The sequence below is a fragment of the Lytechinus pictus genome, chromosome 5 (genome assembly GCF_037042905.1).
Source record: "Lytechinus pictus isolate F3 Inbred chromosome 5, Lp3.0, whole genome shotgun sequence".
Lineage (NCBI taxonomy): Eukaryota > Metazoa > Echinodermata > Echinoidea > Temnopleuroida > Toxopneustidae > Lytechinus > Lytechinus pictus.
The window spans coordinates 19,890,796-19,913,061 of NC_087249.1; the positions used below are offsets into that span (position 1 = coordinate 19,890,796).

Sequence of the window (22,266 nt, forward strand, 5' to 3'; positions counted from 1 at the left end):
TCGTTTTCAAGCTTCATATATAGGAATCAGCGAGTTTCAAGGACACCGTAGTAGCGTTTGTACAGTTTGTATACTGTGCGACTTTATTTATGTTTAGAAGTTGAATGCCATTTATTCCTAACTTGTAACAACTTTTAATTGCATTTATTTCCTCTGAAAGTTTACAACTTCCTACAAAATTTTACTAAACGCATGCCCGGCCCTCGCCCCACTCCTCTCCCTGACCATTCTAAATATAGGGTCTATATTTATTCATTACTTAATTAATATTTATTTTTCTATTTATGTATTTATTTTATTGTATGTGGGAGTTGGGTATCTATCAACAACAAAACTGCATGAATTTTTCTTCACTGTTCAGTGAAGCTCAGAGCCAGGGCATTTTTTGTTAAGCAAATAAGCAGATATTTGCCGCCAAGAGTCTGCTTTGAAACTATGGTTGCCGAATTTTCTTACCAAAATACTGAAATGTTCTTGATCAGGTTGGCAACTGCGAGACATTGTTTCGTATAAGATATTCCTCATATAATTTCACATTTTACCCTTTCATTTCTTAGTACCGTACTAGTGATTTTTTTATATTCTCCATCATGGATTCTTTTTTTTTTTTTTTGGGGGGGGGGGACAAATGCCCCTCCCCATCAGTATGCTCTGAGCGTATCTGTGTGATGACACTTTTGGATGGGGTAGAATTTCTGATGTGTAAATACCATGAAGTAATTAATTTTTTTTGCATGTCAAATTTATAAGATTATTTCAAATTCTTATTTTGCTTTATACATGACTGATGTTTATTCATGTTATTACTTGTCTTATAGTGAGAGTGTGGCTAGACATACATGTACTTTTTTAAAAAGTTGGAAAAGAGGCCATATTAATTCCTATTGGTATCAGCACAAAGTGTTTATCAGCCAGTTTATAATCCAGTGCTTTGCTGTATCCCCAACTTCTGTTAATTATAATTTGTAAAATGAAGGGAGTAAATTCATACAATCAACATACAAAATAAATAATTCTTTGAAATTGATTACTACAGTTCTGGTTCTTTATTGAAAATTTGACAAACCCTGATAATCGACAGCAATGAATCAAGTTTGAGGTGCAAGACAAGAAGCATTTCAGTCCACAAAGTTCCAGGTAAATATTATTCAAACAAAAATTTGACATTTTCACTTAAAACCTGAGACAGTCAAGTTATTGTGGTATGTTCTCAAGTACAGTTTATGAAGAAGCAAATGTTTACCAACAATTTAAGACAATTGACATTAAATGTACAAATCCTGGAATTACAAACTGGGTTATATTTTTATTTTTATTCAGAAGAAAAGAAAGTCAGTGCATGATGATCACTTTAAGTGAAGGATATGGTAATGTTTGCGTCACACATGTGCAATTAACAAATAAGACAAATTTAGGATTTGAGCCATCTGAAATATTAAGACAAACCATTCTGATACACATGGCTTCATCTACAAAGTGAGATTTTTTCAACGCACAAATGTTGATTTCCTTCTTAAGAGTCAAACCAGAATAGAAGCTCACTTCATAACATTTCAGATGCCTTTTAAAATGATTGCTGTCATAACTTATTTCTTATCATATGCTTATGTACTTGGGTTGCATGCATTTTTTTTTCTTTCTCCACATAGATGCATAAAAATCTATAAAAGCACCTAGCTGACAATAACTAGAAGCAAATATATCAATCATAAGTGGTATTTAAGTGACTAAAAAAAACCTGACTTATGTCTCTCACATTCACTAATATTTACACAAAAAGTACTAAAAACAAGAATATAACATAATCAGACTACATATGGTTACTTCTAATTTAAAACTGCTACTATTTACATAAGAAAACATATAAAAACTGAAAGTGAAAACCTATATATAGACTACTTTCATAGCATTTTCATTATGCACTTAGCTGTTTTACAGCAGATAACCTACTGTCTAACCCCTATATCCAGTCATACTGTGTCAAAAAGGCAAGTGAAATACATAATTTTAATTAGAACATATATTTTAGGAATATAGTAAAGTGTCAAATTTGATGATCATTTTTTGTTCCTTTAATTTTCAAGTGCTCACCACTAATGCCAACAAAGAAATGTTAAGGAGTATACTGCAATAAAATATTCACTGAATACACATAGTTCTTTAACAAATCTTGCACAAGTATTTTAGTCACAAAACCAGACATCTAACTGATTATCAAAATATATTCTCCATAATATGACGACCAAGAATAATTATTTCAAACAGCAACTTACATGAATATACTCCTACATAACAGAAGATGTCAATGAAAAATATACCAATGACGAACAAAGTTTGATTATCATAGTTGGAATTTAGTTGTTTCTGATAATGTTCATACTGCTATCCCAAGAAGCATCAAAGAATAAGTTCCATAGATTACATTCTCCAACAATTTTAAACTTAACAAATATAAGTAGACAAACACTGATAATCTGATTTAAAACAAAGTAATATCAACTAGTTAAGAAATGTGTATAAATAAGATGCTGATTATCAAAACAACTAAAAAGAGAATTAATCACTACAACTATATACAATTTACAATAAAATTGATGAGCTTCAAAGGGAAGAGGGTGTTGAACCTTAAAATAGGAAGGATAAGATCATTTTCGTTTTGTATTGGAGTTGTCCAAGTCACTGTTAATACATGAGCCTGTTTCTTAAATCTGCAACCAAATTTTTGGATCAATGCACCAGAACAACAAGATTAAAATACCCATTCTTTTAAGAAGCCATGCTCTGTGAAAACTTGCAGTTTCCAAAATGTCACTGTTTGATATTTAATTTCTTTCAATACACATTCAAATGATTTTGATATTCATTATGAAAGTGTAATCAGAAATAAAACCCCACACTACCGACTAACAAGGGAAAAGGAGAAACTCCTCTTTTGCCGCGGTGTACATATATTTCAAGTTTTAAGTAGATCTTTTGCAGAATAATTACAGATTTTCAATTAAATCGGCAGGCAATTTCAGTATGGTTATGCATTAAAAATGACACAGATATTCTATCGCAACACAAATTCACAAATTGGTAGGTAAGGCTTCAGAAATAGCAAATGGTTAATTCATTCAAAGTCTTAGCATTCATGATTCATGTCTGCAAATATGGCGTTACCAAATTTTTTTTTCTCTCTCAAATTCACTTCAAAGAACTAGTACAGTAAAATTGTCAGTATACTATGCCAAACACACAAACATGTAGAAACCTGCCTATTTCAGCCTTTGATAAAGAACAATATTTGGGGTCGATATTACGTTTGTAGTATTTGGAACATGACAACAATTTTCATGAACATAATGCCAGTATTCCATATTACAAAGCAAGGTGTTTGATCACAGCACAGTTTTTTACTACTGATTGCATTGATTCAATGTACCATTAATCACAAAAATCAATCATACAATCAGCCACTAGGCTTTACGTTATGGAACCACGATGTCTAGAATGCAATGCCACTGAAGATACATATGGAGATGGTCTCTCTTATTTAATAATCATTGAAGATTTATGCATTTTCATGATTATATCATATTTTGAAAAGTGAGGGATCTAAGTCAAGCAATACAGCCTTTTTTTCCTGAATCCAAAGTCCAACTACTAAATGACTTGAGACAAGACTTAAGCATGACAAGAAAAAAAAATTGTTTATCTCCTCATGATTTTCATGGTACGGGAAAGAAGGTAAAATCACAATGTCATTGTTCTCATGAATATTTTTACTGCAATTAGCTTTCATGTGTTGATCGGTACCACAAAGACATTTGATTTCTACAACATATGCTAAAAGTCTTGATACAAGCATGAGAACGATCCATTAGTTTTTATATGAATGTTAAGTAATTCCTTAAAAAGATGTGTGCGCTATGAACGCCTAGCTTAGCCGGGTAATATAGGAGCGCCTTGAGCACCTAACAAGGTGGATATGTGCGCAATATAAATACCCTATGTTATTATCATTATTATCTTTGGAATGCATGAGCGTCATAATCACTGCCATGCTAAAACGAGAGTAATAATGCGGAGAGCTACATGAGCATCCAATATTATGGATGTGTACCCCTGATATAAGATTAATGATTTTCAACACAAACTTTGACATACATTGCATTTCAACACTTACAGTTCATAAAATTTCAGCTGTAAGGTCTATACAGAATTCCCCCAAAATACCCATCTGTGATTGTTCCTACAATATTAACATTGGATAAATAACATTCGAATCATCTAAGGCATGATCACTCTGCTACGAGTAGAAGTATAAAAAGCAGCTGGTTAAAAGTTTCCATCTACTAGTTGATTAAACATGATTGATTGTTGACCAAGTGCAAAACTAGGACATCCTCTGCAACTTTTTAATACCTACACAAAATTTGTACAAAACTACTGTTAAAACCTCGCAAGTGACGATTATAATGATACGAGTGGTAATGTTGAATTCTACAGTGATTAAAAAGTGCTGTCGAAGTTTCATCAGTACACGTTACATTAGGGTGCATCTGTCTTCTCGACCCTGTATCGAAAAAGAAAGTACAACATATATTATATTTTTGTGATAAATGTTTCATTTTTTGCTTTTACTTAATTTTACAAGGTGACAAAAATACATCTAGAAATCATATCTATGAATTAGAAATATAAGCCATGTCACTATCATGATGGGGACACAAATGGTACATGTGGGTCGAGGGCTATTTCCATGAATTTTCAACATGATAAAGAAAAGACATAAATACCATCATATGGGTTTACCGTACCTAATTCTAGAAGAAACAGGCATTCCCACATGCATTATTACACAGGATTCTCTGCATCTTTTCAAGTATAACTTGAGATCAAGGGATTAACTTGTGCCAGTCTAAAGAACAACTAACACCCTTCCAAGCAAAAGTGACAAAAGGGGGATTATAAATAATACAATGGCATTGAAAGAGTCTTCAAATTACCCCCCCCCCCCCCCCAAGTTGGTATTCTAATTAGGCACATCCTGTTCATTGGTATCGACAAGTATCAATGCATGAATGCAATTCATGAGAGGAAAACTATACCACATAATTTTAAAACGATGGGAAATCGGTCTCATACATGTCCGAAAAGGCACATTTGGATGACTAGCGTGCCCAAATGTTTGCAGTACACAGAAAAAAGTATACTCGTTCATAGAATACAACCTGAAATCAAACCACCTTAACCCTTACAGAGCTATGTTACTTAGACCCAGCATGGCCGTACTGTGCAACATGTTGGAAGGAGAGGGATGCAGAATCCACCCCCCCCCCACACCCCTGCTTTGGGCCTTGTAGGTTTTTTTGTAAAGAAACACTGTTAATGAGCTCTACTTGAAATCACAGTGGTACTTCTTGTTGTTGATTTTTTGGTGCTGCATCATGAATAGAGATCAGTGCCTCAATCAATCATTAATCTAGAAATTTGAGGATAAGAAAAGCACACGTACCTCTCTGTATTCATGTGTTGTGACTTCCTTTATCACTGTGCGAGTTGCCATCAACTGCAATAAAACAATAAGATATATGATTAGGGAGTGAGACCATAACAGCTGGTGTTTGAAATTATCTGTTGTTTATGATTATCACTTCTGTGTCGCATCTTGCAAAGAGTTGTGACAGAATCAAATCAATCTCAAAATTGCAATTGATCTATATTTGTGTGGTTAGGAGATTTTCAAATCAAACGATATTCGAGTTTGATTTTCATCTCTTTCAACTCTTTGGAGGACAGGGTACTGGTGAATGTTTCATAAGATTAAAATTACACATGACATTACGCACAACTGGAACGTGTGCTCAGGTGCTATATAGGAATCATTTGGCCCAATTTCCTGAAGATCTCACACGGATTAGCATGTGTGGGACTACATCTCAATTGTCGGCCCGACAGTTTCAGATCTGATTTGTTATACATTGAATGTAGGAGCATCTGAAGAGTAATCATTTGCAGTGGATCATTTTTTCATGATAATCTACCCAAACATCATGGACAGAATTAGACAGCTCACAATGTCTATCTTTCCCAAAACTTTGTCTTTAAATGCCAATTATTGTGTTTTCATGGAGAATTTGATACCCTTCAGATATAAATAATCCAGAGTAGAACAAGAATTATGACCAGCAGACATTATTTAATGCCACTGGATATTGCCTTATGGTTAAATCATTATCTCTCTTTTCCCTGGCAAAACACTTTCCAGAGGCTGAGTAAGCTTTGCCAAAGGATTTGTTTTGATCGGTCTGATCACTATTTCACTTACTGGACATTACAAGAATCTTACATTCAATTTCAAGTACATTTTAGATGCCAAAATCAATCACAATTCTCATAATTAATTGCAAATTTGGTTTTTTCTTGCATAAACAACAAGTATAAACCAATTTCCTTTAAGCAAAAGTGGTTTATCACTTGTGAATTTGCGATTGACTGCAAATGTTTATTGCAACACTCCCTTAGTATATCACATGAGGTCTGAGAAAAAGTGCAGAGTATGTCTCCATGCCATTTCAGAACTTTCCAAATTGGCAACACTTACCTCCCCAGAAGCATCAACCAGAGTGGTTTCCACATTGTCCCCGGTGCCCCAAGACTCTGTGTTCTTGAAGACCAGGTCTGTGGGTGCGCTTTGGGACTTGCCACTGCCGGAGGCCCAGACAGTCACCTCCTGGCCGGCCTTCAGGACGTACTTGCTGGTGAACTTGTAGGATTGTTCGCTGCCACCGTCGGCACTGCGCTTCAAGTGCCAGCCGCCCAATGCTTGGTCCTGGAGAGGCAATGAAATAAAAGGGGATAAATCAATAGTTGATTAAGATGGAAATGATAATAGTAGATGTTTGAAGGTTTGGAAGGTGGTATGAACAAACGTGGAAGTGGTTTATGGTAAACCATGTGTAAAATACTGGCAAGGACTAAGAGAAAGTAGATAGAGATAAGTGCAGTCCTTAAAAGCACTGTAAACCAGAAAGAGTAGAAAAGCTTGATTAGACGGCAAGACGAAAGGCTTGACTAGGAGACTGGCTTGAATCGGCGAGTGGAGATGAAGAGCAGGAACAGATGAGAAGACGTGACATTTTAGGCAGGTTGACTGTCGGTCTTCTGTCATAAAACCAGACAGTCAACCTGCCCGAAATTTGAAAAACTTGAAAAAGTGTATCCTAAAGAAGAATAAAACTCTACTGACTTATGATTACAAGTTCACACGGGGATGAGAGACAATGAGTATGCATGCCAATGAACCCAGCGATAAGAAACTGCATATCCCTGAGGACTTACCGTTTCAGAGTTATTTTGTAGCTTCACAAATTTTCCTTCAGGGTCGCTCTCTACGATGGCCACGACACCATTGTTGGTGGCGCTCTGGGTGATGCTGGATTCGTCTTCCACGCGACGTCTTTTGCTTGGCCTGGGGTCCTTGGCTGCAGCCTTTGTCTTGCGAGGGGGTGTGGAGATTCTCAGCCTGAAAGGGAAAGGAGGGGGGGGGGGATAGGCAAGGCAAGAAAAGAGGTCAAACATAAAGAAAATCATGCACTTAATATTGCTAAATTGCAACTTGGTCTAGACCTGCTGTGTCTGCTTTCCATTACTCTCATCCCACACAGTCTAATCCTAGTTCATCAATAATTATGTGGTCTAATTGCTAATAAGACCATTTACCATTTGCCTAATTTCCAATTAGACCTATTTCATCTAATTTCAAGTAAGTATAAAACCACTCAGTCTATATGATTTAGATAACTATCTGAGAATCAAACTTTTACTTGACAAATTGCAAAATAATTAGTAGGCCTAGATGAAATTAGTTTATATTTATAAGCATTAGAATACATGATGATTAGACTAGTATTTGTTAGACCATGTGGAGTGTAGACCAAATGGCAATTAGACCAAAATGATACCCATTGGATTTAGCTCAAGTGGTATTAGACTATCTGAGAAGTAGACCGACAGCTTGTAAACCAAGGAAATATAAACCCTAAGGCCCATATTCTGAACTCGGGTTTAAATTAAACCCTGGTTTAAAGTTGTGGTTTAACTATGGAGAGCCAATCGGGGCCCAAATCCCCAATAGTACACATCCAAGGTCTTAACTCATTATGACACTCAAATTGTTAATAAATGTCTGGAAATGAGAACTGAAGTATTTTTCTTCATTATGAAAGAAAAAGGAAACAAAATAGTAAACATGAGAAATACACATCAAAAACAATTTTTTTGAATTTTTGGCCCCCCATAATTTTAGTAGAGTGTTAGACCGTAGTCTAAGTTAAACCTGACTTCAGAATACGGGCCTGTATCTCAAAGACTGCCTATAAACTCTGTGATCGGGTACCCTTTCAGTACACCTGGGCAGAGAGCGGTAATTGTAGATAAATGCCTTGTCAAAGGATGCTAAATTTCTTTTAAAAATATATCAATTGCATTCATTCTAACCTGGTTTCCTCTCCCTCCAGAAGCTTGCGATAGGTAGCGATCTCATTGTCGAGAGTGAGCTTGATGTTGAGTAGGTCATCGTAGTCCCTGAGCTGCTCAGCGACAGCATCACGGAGCTGCTGAAGCTCCTTGTCCCTCAGGGTGATTGCTTCAAGGTGATCATCCTGCTCCTGGCGGAGCTGTTTCTCAAGGTCCTTGATACGGGCGATCAGGGCATCGTTCTGCAAGAGGTATTAAAACAGGTGGGTATTCTGAATGATTTTGTAGATTTATTCAGTCTTTCAAAGTTTTAGAATGTTGCAAAGAGCATGACAGGCAAAATTTTGTCTTGTGTTTTTCTACAAAAATGTGTGCTGTTGTTTAACTATAAAATGAGAAGAAATCTTACGACTATTGTCCGGTATAAAAGTTCAAACTGCTTTTTATTTGGGCACACTCTCTTCACAGCATTCATTTTCAAACAAACCTAGTTGACATCTATATAGAATGACTTCTCATAGAATTCTTATGTCGATGAGAATTTGTATTTATAAATATACGCTGAATAGATCCGTGTAAATCAATAATTCTGTGATTAATATGTATCAGAACAAAACAATGTACACTTTAATATTTCATCTGTGGGTAAGCCTTTCATACCATTTAATATCTAATTCATTGCTAAAAAACAAAAGCTTTCAACTTCTTTTTCCTTGACAAAGATAGGAAGAAATATATTGCTAATAAAGAAATACTTTCTAATACACATGTTTCTGAATGAGAAAAGAATTTCCAAACCATTTAATACTGGACAGGATTTGTTGCCCAAAAGCATACTAATCAATTCAAGTAGATCAGTAACATTAAAGCTGTGGTTTGAAAAAAAACCTTGATGTTTAAAAAACACCTGCTAAATGTGCATTTTCCTTTACTTTGCTATGGACTACCAATACTGCAAATATCCATATGATCAGGCATTCAGTCTGTGAGAAAATCAATTTTGAAATGTGTTGTAAAGCTCACATGTGTTGTGAATATGCTAATGTTAGGGCATTTATAGCTATTTTTAGATCAATGTCAAGGTCAAAAGATATGACTTTATGTATTATTTGGAGCCTAAAATAGAACCAGAGAGGAACATGATTTGCAATTATCAGCTTAAAGTCACCATTAGTATTGAAATGACACACAAGTGAAAGTGGGTGTAAACACATTTTAACGCCCTATCATTACGGAAAATTGACCCGATTAATTGTTTTTGATGATTTTCAGCTGTGTTTTTCAAGGTCATTGCAAATAAGACAAACTATTTGTGATGCATATCCTTTTAGTTCTAATTACAGACTACCATTACAGACAATACCAGTGATTGCTCCCTTTTAATTTTTGATTTATCCTAATTTGAAAGGTGCTGAAAACTTGTATGTGTCGTTTTACATCGATTTTGGGGTGTTTACGACCATTTTCGAATGTGTAAACCAGCTATTAAATATTTCGGTCACAAAAATTTGTAAGTATGAAAATATAGGTAAATGTCTATCAGTATACAGAAATTGAGGTCGCACCTGGATGGGACGAGGGGTGATTCGTGACCTTGAACTTGGCAACTTTTAGAAAAAAATCCAACTTTGAGGGCGCCCTACAAGAAATCGACGGGCATGGTAGGGCCAATTTTTTGTAGGTCTGTTGAGCAAGTCATAGTCTTCAAATAGATGCATAATATTGGGTTCTAAGCTAATTGAATTTGGAAGTTATGAGCCTCCAAACATGCACCCAAAAACATTGACGTGGACGATTAACACCATTTTCGGCGACCTTGTGGGCAATAACGGCTGGTCAGATCCACGTCATATTATATTGTGTGTGTTAAGACTATAAAGTTCTTCCAATTTACAGAAAATTAGAACACTGCGTCATCAAACTTGGCTCCAGCAGTCAATAAAAAATAGCTTATTTTATTTAAACTTTATTGTTTGGCCAGACATTGGTTGCTAAGGGAGGCCGTAACTTAGCGACCATTTGACCTTGGGGCAAAGTATTCCAGAATTTTCCGTCAGACATTTGGGGGCACATTTGATGCCAGTTTAAAGAAAATCGGAGGGGGTCGGGTGACAAGCATTGAATGATTTGATATATATGGATTGACCCATATATACTTTTATAGGTATACGATGTCAAACATAAGAAAAAATACAATTGTATGAAACAGTGCGATTTTGGAGGAAAATTGGAGTTGTAACGGAAATGGGCCCAACTCAAAACGCATAGCCACACAGATTACAGAGAGGCTAGATGACATTTAATGTACCCAATGAAAAAATCACTGCAATGACATAATCAACATTGAAACTGCGAGATTTAAGACACAAAGTAAAAGCCATTGCAGGAAACATGTAATAAATGCCAAGAACACTTGCTATATCAGATCTGAAAAAAGCTGAAGAGTGTTGGAAAAGTCTGAAATAGAACGAGCTCCCATACTTTTGTACGGAGGAAGGCCAAAAATAAGCTGATATTAAGCTGAAAATCAAAACAAACAAAAAAATCTGAAATCAGATAAAAATCTGAACTCTTACACCCCTGCTATATGTAAAAGAGAGCTAAACTGCTGCACAATCTGAGTGTTATGCTTCACAAATAGAGTGCGCAAAAGAAAGCGAATATATTTAAAAAAAATACATTTGCGCATTTCATAAGGGACGACTTGAAGACAGAATAGTGCCTAATATAATTAGCTCAGGGCACGACAAACCCGCTTGCCCGGGCAGGTGAAAATGACGTGCGGGCAAGCATTTCTCAAAGTCAATTGCCCAATCGGGCAAGTGGTTGTTTTGGAAATAAAATGAAATATCAGACCATCATCTAAATTTCACTATCTTTTGGATAATCACAACTATCTCTCATATTATGTCAAACCAGTAAAAAAAACAGTGGAAACTAATGAAATCAGCGCCAATATTTAAAGATGGAAAATATGAAATTTTAGCAACTTTTGGTGAAGGTTTTTTCAACCTAAACGCCCATTTATAAATAGCGAAAAGTTTTTTCAAAATAAACGTAATGACTCAGGCCTACGTTGCTGAGTAAACTTTTCAATGTGTGTTCTTTTATACTATACATGATTCTCAATTGGTGTTATTTAACTTATTTTGTATGACCTTTAAAAATAAGAGTAGTGCCATCATAATAAAATTTTAAAACAATTTGGGCAAGCAAATTTTTTCATCACTTGCCCAACAGGGCAAGTGACAATAATTTTTTTTTGTAGAGTCCTGATTAGCTTCCGAGGTAATGTACAAATATTTTGACACAAACTGAAGAGCTTTGAAATTGGTAAACCTGAGTGAAAACAGAGTTTTCACATATTAAGAGGCCTGCCACAAGGATGCATACTACCACCTGCTTGTTTGTGTTTTCTTTAAGAGAGGCTTTAATGCATTTTAAGGCTTGTGAATTTTGATTTCAGCTCACAAACCTCTCGTACTCTGAGAATATCATATTCAGCTGTGACAGAACTGATCTTTTGATGAACCTGTTTTTAATAACAGAAGGAAATGTTGCAAGCCAGAAAAGGATTGTTTACACTATGGAGGTGCTTATAAAGTGCAGGGATTGCTTTCAATTACGGGATAAGACAACTGCAACATTAACTGGATAATCTGTACTGTAGCTGACACTAAAGAAAGAAAAAGTAGTATTGGAACGGTTTTCCCTATTGTAGCATGCTGCTTATGAATTAAAACAAAAAAGAAAGATCTTCATTTTTTTTAATTGAGACAAAAAGTAGTTGATCAAAATGAATTCTTGTTTAAAAAATTTAAAGCAATAATCTGCTTGTTAATTTTTTTTCATTGATGTTTAAAGAGCCCTTTAATACGTATACATGTACAAAAACAATTAGGAAATCTACATGAAATACCCTGATAGTATACTTTCAAGGACAGCTTGGTATTAATTTCATTCATGACTCCCAAGTTGGCATACATATATTAGTAGGGACAGTGATTTTCCGTTTCAAAAAATTGCCTTTTCCGTTTCAGAAAATCGTAAATTCCGTTCCAGCATGTCAGAAAACGGAAATTCCGTTTCCCCATAGACTTTGTGTACACGGAAAATTGGCAATTCCGTTTACCATTCAGTAGCAATATATCACTCTTGCTGCGCTGGTCAAAATTTGTATCTACCACTGTACCAACAACGCAGTAGAATCCGCTCTAATCGGATCTATGCAGGTACACAAAATAATTTCACAAACAAATCTGACATAAATACATCCTTACCTTTCACATTATTAGCATTATTTTTTTGTTAAATTAAATTTTATCGATAATTTTGGGGGTTTTTGGACATCGTTTCGACCAGTCAACGACTTTAGCCTATCCGCCATTTTGGATTTCAAGACCGGAATATCGTGCTGTTACATCTTCAAACGTAGAGGGCAGCAACACACGACCGTGTTGTTTGCATGTGAATGTTTTCGATACGGCCGACCCCGCCGCCGGCCAAGACCCGGGACGCGGGCTACGATCGAGAGTGATGTAGTCAAGAGCAGTCACGATGTGTGGATTGTCATACTTTGTAGTGAAGTGAGATCGTGTTTTGTGAGGTTTTGTGGCCAGTTAATATTCGTATTTTGTTGAGATTTTGGAGTAATTACTGTTGCTGTTCTGTGTATTCTGAGGAAAAATATGTTTTCCGTGATTTTCCGTTTGAAATGGCACTTTCCGTTTCAAAAGGCAATTTCCGTGAATTCCGTCCGTTTTCCGCGATCGCGGAAAATCACTGTCCCTATATTAGCCCTATGACACTTGAACTGATAGTAGTAGTAATTTCATGATCAATTGAAACACAGTACAAACACTTCATATTCCAGTCATCCGTAGAGTCAAGCATAACGACTATGCTTGACTGTTTATGCTTGCATGTTTATGGTACACGCTCCAATATAAAGATGCAGACAACCAAATGTTTTTAATTAAAAAAACCAAAACAAAACAGGAGACCTACCTGGGCACGAATGGTGGTGATCTCAGAGTTGAGGTCATCAACGGTGCTTCGGAGCTTGCGGACCTCATCCTGGGAGTTGACGGCATCATTCCTGTGACGCTCCGCCAGAGCCTTCAGATCAGCCAACTGCACAGAAAGTCAGAAAAAAAAATAGAAATCATTGATAACATTGTTATTTCTTCTTCATTATTCTGGGTCATCACAATTTATTACGTAGCTGTGAATCAATTTGAGATGCTGTTCAGATGTGATATGCATATAAAAACATAATATCAAACATCATATGTGAAATGTACATTAACTCTATGGCTCAACAAATTCCCCTCCTATTCTACTTTCTAACAGTCCCACTCCTTTTTTTCCAGAATATTCAGATACTAGACACGCAGAATAAGCTCACTGTCCACTGCGAACTACCCAAGATGCTGTTTCTAATAGAAGTGTGTGTGACATGTGACTTAAAAATCACATTTAAATTCCCAGTTGCATGTGGTACACATCGCAATTATACAGCATAGTCAAAGTTATTCTCAATCTCAAAGGGTGTGATGTGCACATTGGTGTACAGGCATGACTGTAAATCACACTGTGTGATACTCTGAGATAGCCCCAGCCTGTCTGGACTGTGCATTACCCTATGCTTGCTACCAAATGCAAAGTTAACAGAGACTCTGAAATACAAGCAGCTTTAGAATGCAGTTCTACACATTTTTCAGTCATATATTCCCCACCTTAGCACTAGTCCCCATGTCTTCAAGACGTTTATACAACTCTCATGGCTTCTTCTTAAAACAGCTCCAAATCTTATCCACATGCACACACCCACTGCACTAGCAGAGTCTGGTGGGGCTAGGGATTATATATTCTACTAATAGTACTACTTACAATTTAGCTTCTTAGCTCATCTTCACTATTGATCCAACCAGATAATAATCTACCAGTATATCGGGTATGACATCTCCACCTTATAGTCTGTGTGCACCCATTATCTGGCCAGGCACAATACCCCAACATGTGCTATAAAGGTGGTTTTATGAATGAACTATTGTGTTTGGGTACTCTCTATTCAAGGAGGACCTGGATGTTTTGGTAGACCTAAACCACTTTTGTCTGCCCAGTGTGGCCGATTTCAAGTATGAAAATACTTTGAGCAAGTTTGCTACCATTTCATTGCCCCCATAGCATGCATCTTCTTTGATATTTTGTTTTGTTTATCCAAGGGTTGTAGCAAAGTTTGATTAACAGATTATCCAGGGCTTGACGAATCAACAAATACATTATGTAACCACCAAATAGACTCTGATTTCTATAGTCTTCAAAGCAATAACAAGGAGTGACAACTATATCTGTGACAAAATAATTGCAGATGACAATAAATATGCATGGTATATGTTCCCTAATCCCATCAAAATATATTTATTCCCATTCCCAATTCCATAAAAAATAAGTGTGGCCGATTTCAAGTATCAAATGAAAATACTTTGAGAAAGTTTGCTACCATTTTATTGCCCCCATAGCATGCATCTTCTTTGATATTTTGTTTTGTTTATCCAAGGGTTGTAGCAAAGTTTGATCAACAGATTATCCAGGGCTTGACGAATCAACAAATACATTATGTAACCACCAAATAGACTCTGATTTCTATAGTCTGCAAAGCAATAACAAGGAGTAATAAATATATCTGTGGCAAAATAATTGCAGACGCCAATAAATATGAATGGTAAATGTTCCCTAATCCCATCAAAATATATTCATTCCCCTTCCTAATTCCATAAAAATAAGTCTATGAAAAAATGTAACAAACAATCCTTGAAATAAACACTTGTTTTCTGGAATGAAATGGGATTAAGAAAACCCAGATTTCCTTTTACAAAACAGGGTTTTAACTAAAAAGTAGATCACCAAAGTAGACCACATGACCTGTCAAAACCTAGAATTGGAGTCAGTAATAGGCAAATACCAGATCAAATATCATCCAGGCCTAGTGACAACCACAGCACGCTGGTTGAAGTCTGAAACAAGAACTAGCTTTATTTTCAGAACTACAATTACTCTGAGAGAGTACAATTGATTCCAGCTCTTCTGAAAATTTATTCTCTGTTGGAAGAAGACTACAAAATATTTAGGCCCTTTCGAGGGCTTCCATACATGGCGTTATCAGGCAAAACTAGATCAAACCATCATCCAAAATAGGAATGTTTTTAAAACTTATTTACAATGAGGCAATTATCAAGCCAGACAGTGGGACATTGGGGGAGTGGCATATGCCCTTGAGGGATGATTAGGGGGCCCATAACTATAAGAAAAAAAAAGTAAAAAAGGGAACAACTTATTTAAGTTTTAATCTCTTGAAATAACATTTAAAAAGACCTGCTTTTAAAGTTGAAAGGTGCATAAAATGAGTCCTTACCCCAGCATCTCAAGTTGAGAGGGGTGGGATTTGAACTCTTTACTAGTGGCAGTATTTAATCAAATTGTTATTACTGATGGAGGAAGAGCAAAAAAATATTTTTTCCAGAGCTACATCATGAGCTGAACAGCCCAATTATGCTATGTATACATGTGGTATTAGTTTCATATTATGGAAATTTCAGGGGCTCTTCATTAGTTTTCCTTGGCTTTGTAGGGCATTTCAGGGGCTTATTCACCCCAAGGGCATGTGATTTTTTTCCCCCTGAAGAGTACCAATCTTTACCTTGCTGAAGTAGAGGGACTCTGTCTCCTGGCGGAGCAGGGTGGTCTGCTCGGAGGTCTGCTCCCTGAGCTCCTGCAGGCTCTCAAAGAGGGAGTTGTTGAGCTCCTCAATGCTCTGACCCTCGATGCTAGACATGTCCACCTGACGCCTGGTGCGTGTCTCCTTCAGTTCCTGGTGATGACCACACAAAAAAGAGAAAGAGATAGTTTATTGATTAGATTTATCATCAAAGTCTTTCAATTTTTTTTTTATTGTATATTATTGAAAATAATATCAAACATACAAAACAAACATGGAAACAACAGTTAATCAGAGAATGGTTATCTGGGACAAGTGCTGTGAGGTGGACTTCTAAACAATTCATGAAATTGTAATTATCTCTATTAAAATGATTTCTCCTTGACCAAAGCTGCTAATGAATTGAGAAAAGAGATTGCTCCTGGATATCTATCTGGAAATTGTTCCCTGGATAATAAGTGCAGAACTACATTTATTTGACACTTGCAAATCTATTTCAAAATTGCACATCGAGAAGCTTAGGAATGTCTCACAATTTGAAGCCCTCAATTCAAAGAAAATAATAGTACAGAATACAGAATGGAATACTGTATCAATTAACAATTTTAGTACCATACTGCAACAACATGTGTCTGGACCTTTCAGTATGTAACGGTAAACACTAAACAACAAGATACCAGTATAATTAAGAATGTAATTTTTATTGAACATAAAATGCCCAACGATGGTTTTGACATCCTTCAAACAAAAGAAACTGTTGAGCCAGATACCCTACATCATGTCCATGAAAATAAAGCCTCACCATGCCAAAAATGAACCCTCAAACTGTTAGGGAGTAGACATTGACATTTCAAAGAAAAATGAAATCAATTTTCCCATGTAATTTTGTCATATCGTTGAGAGTTTGGGACCAAAGGACAACAATGTTTTTTATATAAAGGTTCATATTACATATTTCAAACATGTGTAGTTCATATTTCTTGAAAATGTTAATAAAAAAACCAGTCATAACAAGAACATGATGATTGCACAGGAATACAATCTTCTGGGACATTGAATTCAAGTTTTTAATGTACCCTGAACTTGCTTAATAAAGAATACCAGGCTGATACAAAACTCTATTTCGTACCGATAACAAGAAATCAAAATAATGCAGAAAGCATACATGTAACAGTTAGTTGCAAGGATGCAAGCTTCATCAGACCTTTGTAGTTATTTTGTGATTTTACAAAAAAACCAACTGTTTATGTCATCACACCAAACACATGAACCTTTTCAGTGATTAGGCAACAGATATTCATGCACACTTGAGCAATAATCAATGAACAATGCCATTGTTATTTGTTAATATATGTTGAACTGTATTTCAATGTTAGTGTTCTTTTTAGCACCAGCTAATGAGGAGAGTAAACAGAAACTTGATTTTGTTTGATAATCCCCAGGTGTAGCTGGTGTTCTTTCCTTGTTTTGTGTGTGTGTTTTCTTTTTCACTTTGATATTACTTGGTGGTTATTTTCAATGTACTGAAATTGACTATTGTTATGACTATAATGTGTACCTGGAAATGAAAAAAAAAAAAAGTAAATAATCACTAGAATTAAAAAAAAAAAAAAAAAATATCCAGTTGAATTTCTTTGTGAGAGGTTTGTACCACTTGGCACCACTGAATGGATACCAAGGTTCTCAATAAACCACTGGGTTTGATCTTGCAAGTATTGTAGGAAGGGTGGCAGGCATCATGCAGCCTGTCCCCTGCTGGAATCACCTTGCTTTTCTAAAAACTGAGATATGAGGATGATTTTGATAAATAAACAGGTTCCATCTTATCATATTACACAACAAATCTTGTTCTAGCATTTGCAGATTTAACCACACTTGGTAGGAGGACTGTCTCACTGTAGTTCCTTGTGCAGGTAATTCTTAAATGCCCTCCCTGTGGTCACAAAAGTACCCGTAAATTTCAAGAACTTAATCAGGCCTCAAAATAATGGATATGTATTCGTTGAAAGATTCAGATACATGTATACTTCAACCGGGTTTCCACAAGTCTCACATTCCTATACAAACAATAGGATTTCTTCTTGTCTCATATTAAAAGTCCTCATAATTTGTTTTCTAACTGCAAGTACCCCCCCCCCTCCCACCAACCAAAGTTCCCATACAGAGTTATACATGTACTGATACTTTCTTTTGGAAAACTTTATTTTCACACTGAAAAATATCCTGCCGCTTACTATCTTGGGTTTGATATTTTGATGACGATCTGAAATTGTGGATTTCATCAATATACTTTGAATTTGAAGCATTTGCTATAGAATAAGAGTATGCATATATTAGGTACTAGTTGTGATAAAGTATAAATAGAAGGATCTTTAGATATTCTAACCTCCTTGTACAGCTGCTCCTTGAAGGAAAGCTCTTCCTTCAGGCTCTGGATCCTGTTCTCCAGGTCCACCCGAAGAAGGGTCTCCTCCTCAACCTGGAAACAAACATAAGATGAAAAACCACACAAAAATAGTTCAGTTTACATCAATAATGATTTTTGGGCGGTTGTGTCTATGAATTCATAATGGCATCCATTGCATTTTGCTGCACTCAACCCAGGTGAGGTAACAGGGTACCATTTGGCAGCCAGGAAGGAATTTCTTTTAAAAAGTTCTGAGCATTGAAAACTGGGAGCCTACATGTAGCCAGTACAAAATGGGAAAGGGGGGGGGGGGAGCTTGGTAGATATGCACACATTATCATTACTATGAGAAACCCCCGTCATCATAAAAATTTATTGAAAGATTGCATCATGATCTTTTTACAATTCATGAACAAAAATGTGAGACAATACATCAAGATTTTTCTTTTACACTTTCCTTCCTTAATGTAGCACCCAATCTTAAGTATTTTAGAAAAGAGCATAGTGCCCTCTATAGGTCGGGAACTCAAAGTCTTTGCTTCTCTTAATCAGGAATTATATACTCTGACTGGATACTGACCTTTAAACAATCAATTAGCAATCAATGAAGATTATTTTTGTGTCAGATAATCAATTACTTTGTCATCCATAGATATAGAATGAGGAAAAGGACTCTGTGAAGACATAGACTTGCATACTAGCACTCATTCATTGAAAACATTTTGGTACAAATAAAAAAAATGTATTAAAGTTTAAAAAGTCAAGCACATTTTTGATATTGTGACAATTAAATAGTCCTTTCTATCTTCAACGAACAAACCTACCATACACTTGTTATTAAAAATATCTTTCAAGGAAATAAATATACATTAGAAACATGTTGTAATCTCCTTGCTAATCTTAATCATTGTCTATAAATGGACAGTGAATAGGGTCATCTCATTGATGAATCTTTAAATAGACAAGCTATTAAACAGTGTTTGTATATCAATGAAAAAGATAACTTTATCAATAGAACTACGTGTAGCAACAAGAAACAATGCTCAAGAAACTATTTACATTTTAATATGAAGTATGCTACAAATCTTTCACAAACACTGATCTGCATCTAATGTACTGTATTGTCACTGGAACAGGTTTCCTAATTCCTTTACAAATGCTGCATCTTGTCTTGTTACAGCTAGGGATTTAATTTTATAAGATCTGACAAAAGAGGTTTGTATAGAAGTTCTGGGGCCCTTTAATTCTGACTTCCTTTTGTTAAATCATGCGTAACCTGTGGTTTTTTACCACCTTTTGTTGTGGCGTCCCTTGATCCCATATTGGTTCAGCTAGGGCACTAAAGCCTTCTTTTCACGAATGATAATATCATGATGCCATATTTTCCCCAGGCCCCTTTATTAGTGTGTCATTGATTTCAAGGTTTCATGATCCATGCTAGAATTGAAAACATTGCAATTACATGTACATGTAGGTAGTATGTCCATGGTCCAAATGTCAAAAAAATGTCAGAACAGAGTGAATGAGTAATTCTCTCCCCCCCTCCAAGCAAAGGAAAAAAAGTTGCTGCATATCACCCTCCTATACATGTATCACTACAATATCTGTTTCTTTGGTTTCTTTAGTATGAGAGTCAACAAATTTAAGTTATGAATTGAGGATGGATTGTAGTAAAAATGCAAAAAGGGCTTGTAATTAATGTAATATTGGATTTTACACACTGTTATTTTGCTTCCATATTCCTTTAAGCTTTATTTTACTATTCATTCTTTATACACTTTAAATTTAATACTCTAGAGAATAAAAGTGGAGAAGTTAGTAAGTTACATGTATGGTACCGGTAAATCATTTTAATACAGTTTAAAGTTTATTTTTTAAATATCAGTTCCAGAGTTGCTGTTTTTGTTTGTTATGTAAAACACTTTGTACAGGTCTACGTAAAAAAGTGCCCAATTGAACTTTTGATCTTTCCATCATCATCTTCGCTTTTTGGAGGAACGTCTATACTCTAGTCACCACAATCGGGAGTCTACATTACGCTTCTCAAATGGTTTCAGAATAAGAGTGATTCTCACTTGTTTCTTGGCCACTTTGAGCTGTTTCTCCTTGTTACCGAGGTCCTTCTTGAGCTCGTTGAGTTCCTCTTCGAGAGAACGCTTGTCGTTGGAGAGAGAGCGGATCCTGACATCTTTATCAGCGATCTGGGCCTCGAGTGCAGATACACGCTTGTTTGCTGCATTCAATTCTTTCTCGAGTTTCCCAACTCTGTAAAAAAAAAAATATATTGAATGGTTTTAGTTACAGTATGTCATAATGTGGACTGCAAAGCACTGTGGCCCAATGGATAAATATCTGGGCTTTGAATCTGACAGCAGTGGGTTCGAATCCCAGCCATGGCCAGCGTATATGAACATGCACTGCAAAAACTCCGGTGTTCATTTAACACCAGCCCCAAAATCTATATATGTCCACACCAGAGAAGTATTGAAACACCAGTTTGGAATCAAAACAGATGCTGTTTTAATACTAATTGGTGTTGTATAAACACCTCTCTGGACTCTGGTGTTAGACCAAGGAATTGGACCTACATGTAATTCATTTCATGTTATAATGCTTTGTTTGTAAATTGCTAAAGTAATTTTGCATAACATTAAAAAACAAAAATACTATACATTTCTACAAGTACATGCACACGAACATGGAAAATGTACATGTACATGCCAAATAGCTTGTAAATCAAGTTCAACATTACCAGTAAGTACCAGCAACGATATACTTTCCTCAAGTGAAAGGATATAAAAGTCATTATGCTCTTGACAAAGTTTCAATAATCAGAAAAAATGTTCATTCAAAAGAAAACAGTCATGCACACTTTAATACAGGGGCCACAGAATGATTTTGAAGAGGGGGAGGGTGATCATACATAAAATCACAATTCAATGGTCATTTTAAAGCTTTTGTGATGATTTAAGCCCCCCCCAAAAAAAAAAAAAAATTATAATAATAATAATAATGATAAAATAAAATAAGAATTATAAAAAAAAAAATAAGGAAATAAAACCTGGTTATTCACACAAGCTTTTAGTTAATTGTTATACCCCCCTCTTTTTAGTAGGTTTTCTATCTTCCTTCTTTTCCTTTTCTTTTCTTTATTGCACCATTACAAATGTTCATATCATTATTATTTTTATTAATAAAAATAAAGAAATAAATGAAAAATGAATAAACAGAATACAACAAAATAAATAAAAAGATTAAAATACAAAAAAATATGTTCCACTTCTCTAGGTATATAACTTTTCTATATAATACTTAAATACTTCCTAAAAGTTACGCGGAAGTTGTCTGCTTACACATCTATAAATTCAGAGTTGCTTTATTATTGATTTTTCACCAATCCATAGAACCCACAGACATAAAAGACAGTACAGTGTCTTTCTTGCACTGTTCATAGTCAGTGAGCGATGCAATGAGTCAATAGACTCTACAATAGAGCATAAAAGTTCTGAACAATCTACCAAACAGATTATTCAGAAATCAATTAGAGTAAACTATTCTCTACAAGGCAGATAACATTGTACTGTACTGTATATATGTCATTTCCTTCAAATTACAAGTAGTGATACAGCAATACGAGGACTGTCACATTTTCAAGATAAACTGTAGCCTACCCCAT

The 22,266-nt window shown here is 35.5% G+C and overlaps 1 protein-coding gene across 1 annotated transcript; it reads right to left on the reverse strand.

The window, feature by feature from the left end:
• Positions 1 to 1,031: 1,031 nt before the first annotated feature.
• Positions 1,032 to 22,266, reverse strand: LOC129262310 (lamin-B1-like). The gene is made up of 10 exons (XM_054900413.2): positions 22,262 to 22,266; positions 20,666 to 20,855; positions 18,570 to 18,662; positions 16,166 to 16,336; positions 13,471 to 13,596; positions 8,485 to 8,705; positions 7,327 to 7,510; positions 6,590 to 6,817; positions 5,501 to 5,554; positions 1,032 to 4,558 (listed from the first exon to the last, which is right to left on the reverse strand). Exons 1-10 carry the CDS (start codon positions 22,264 to 22,266, stop codon positions 4,529 to 4,531), a joined length of 1,302 nt encoding a protein of 433 aa, XP_054756388.2. The 3' UTR covers positions 1,032 to 4,528.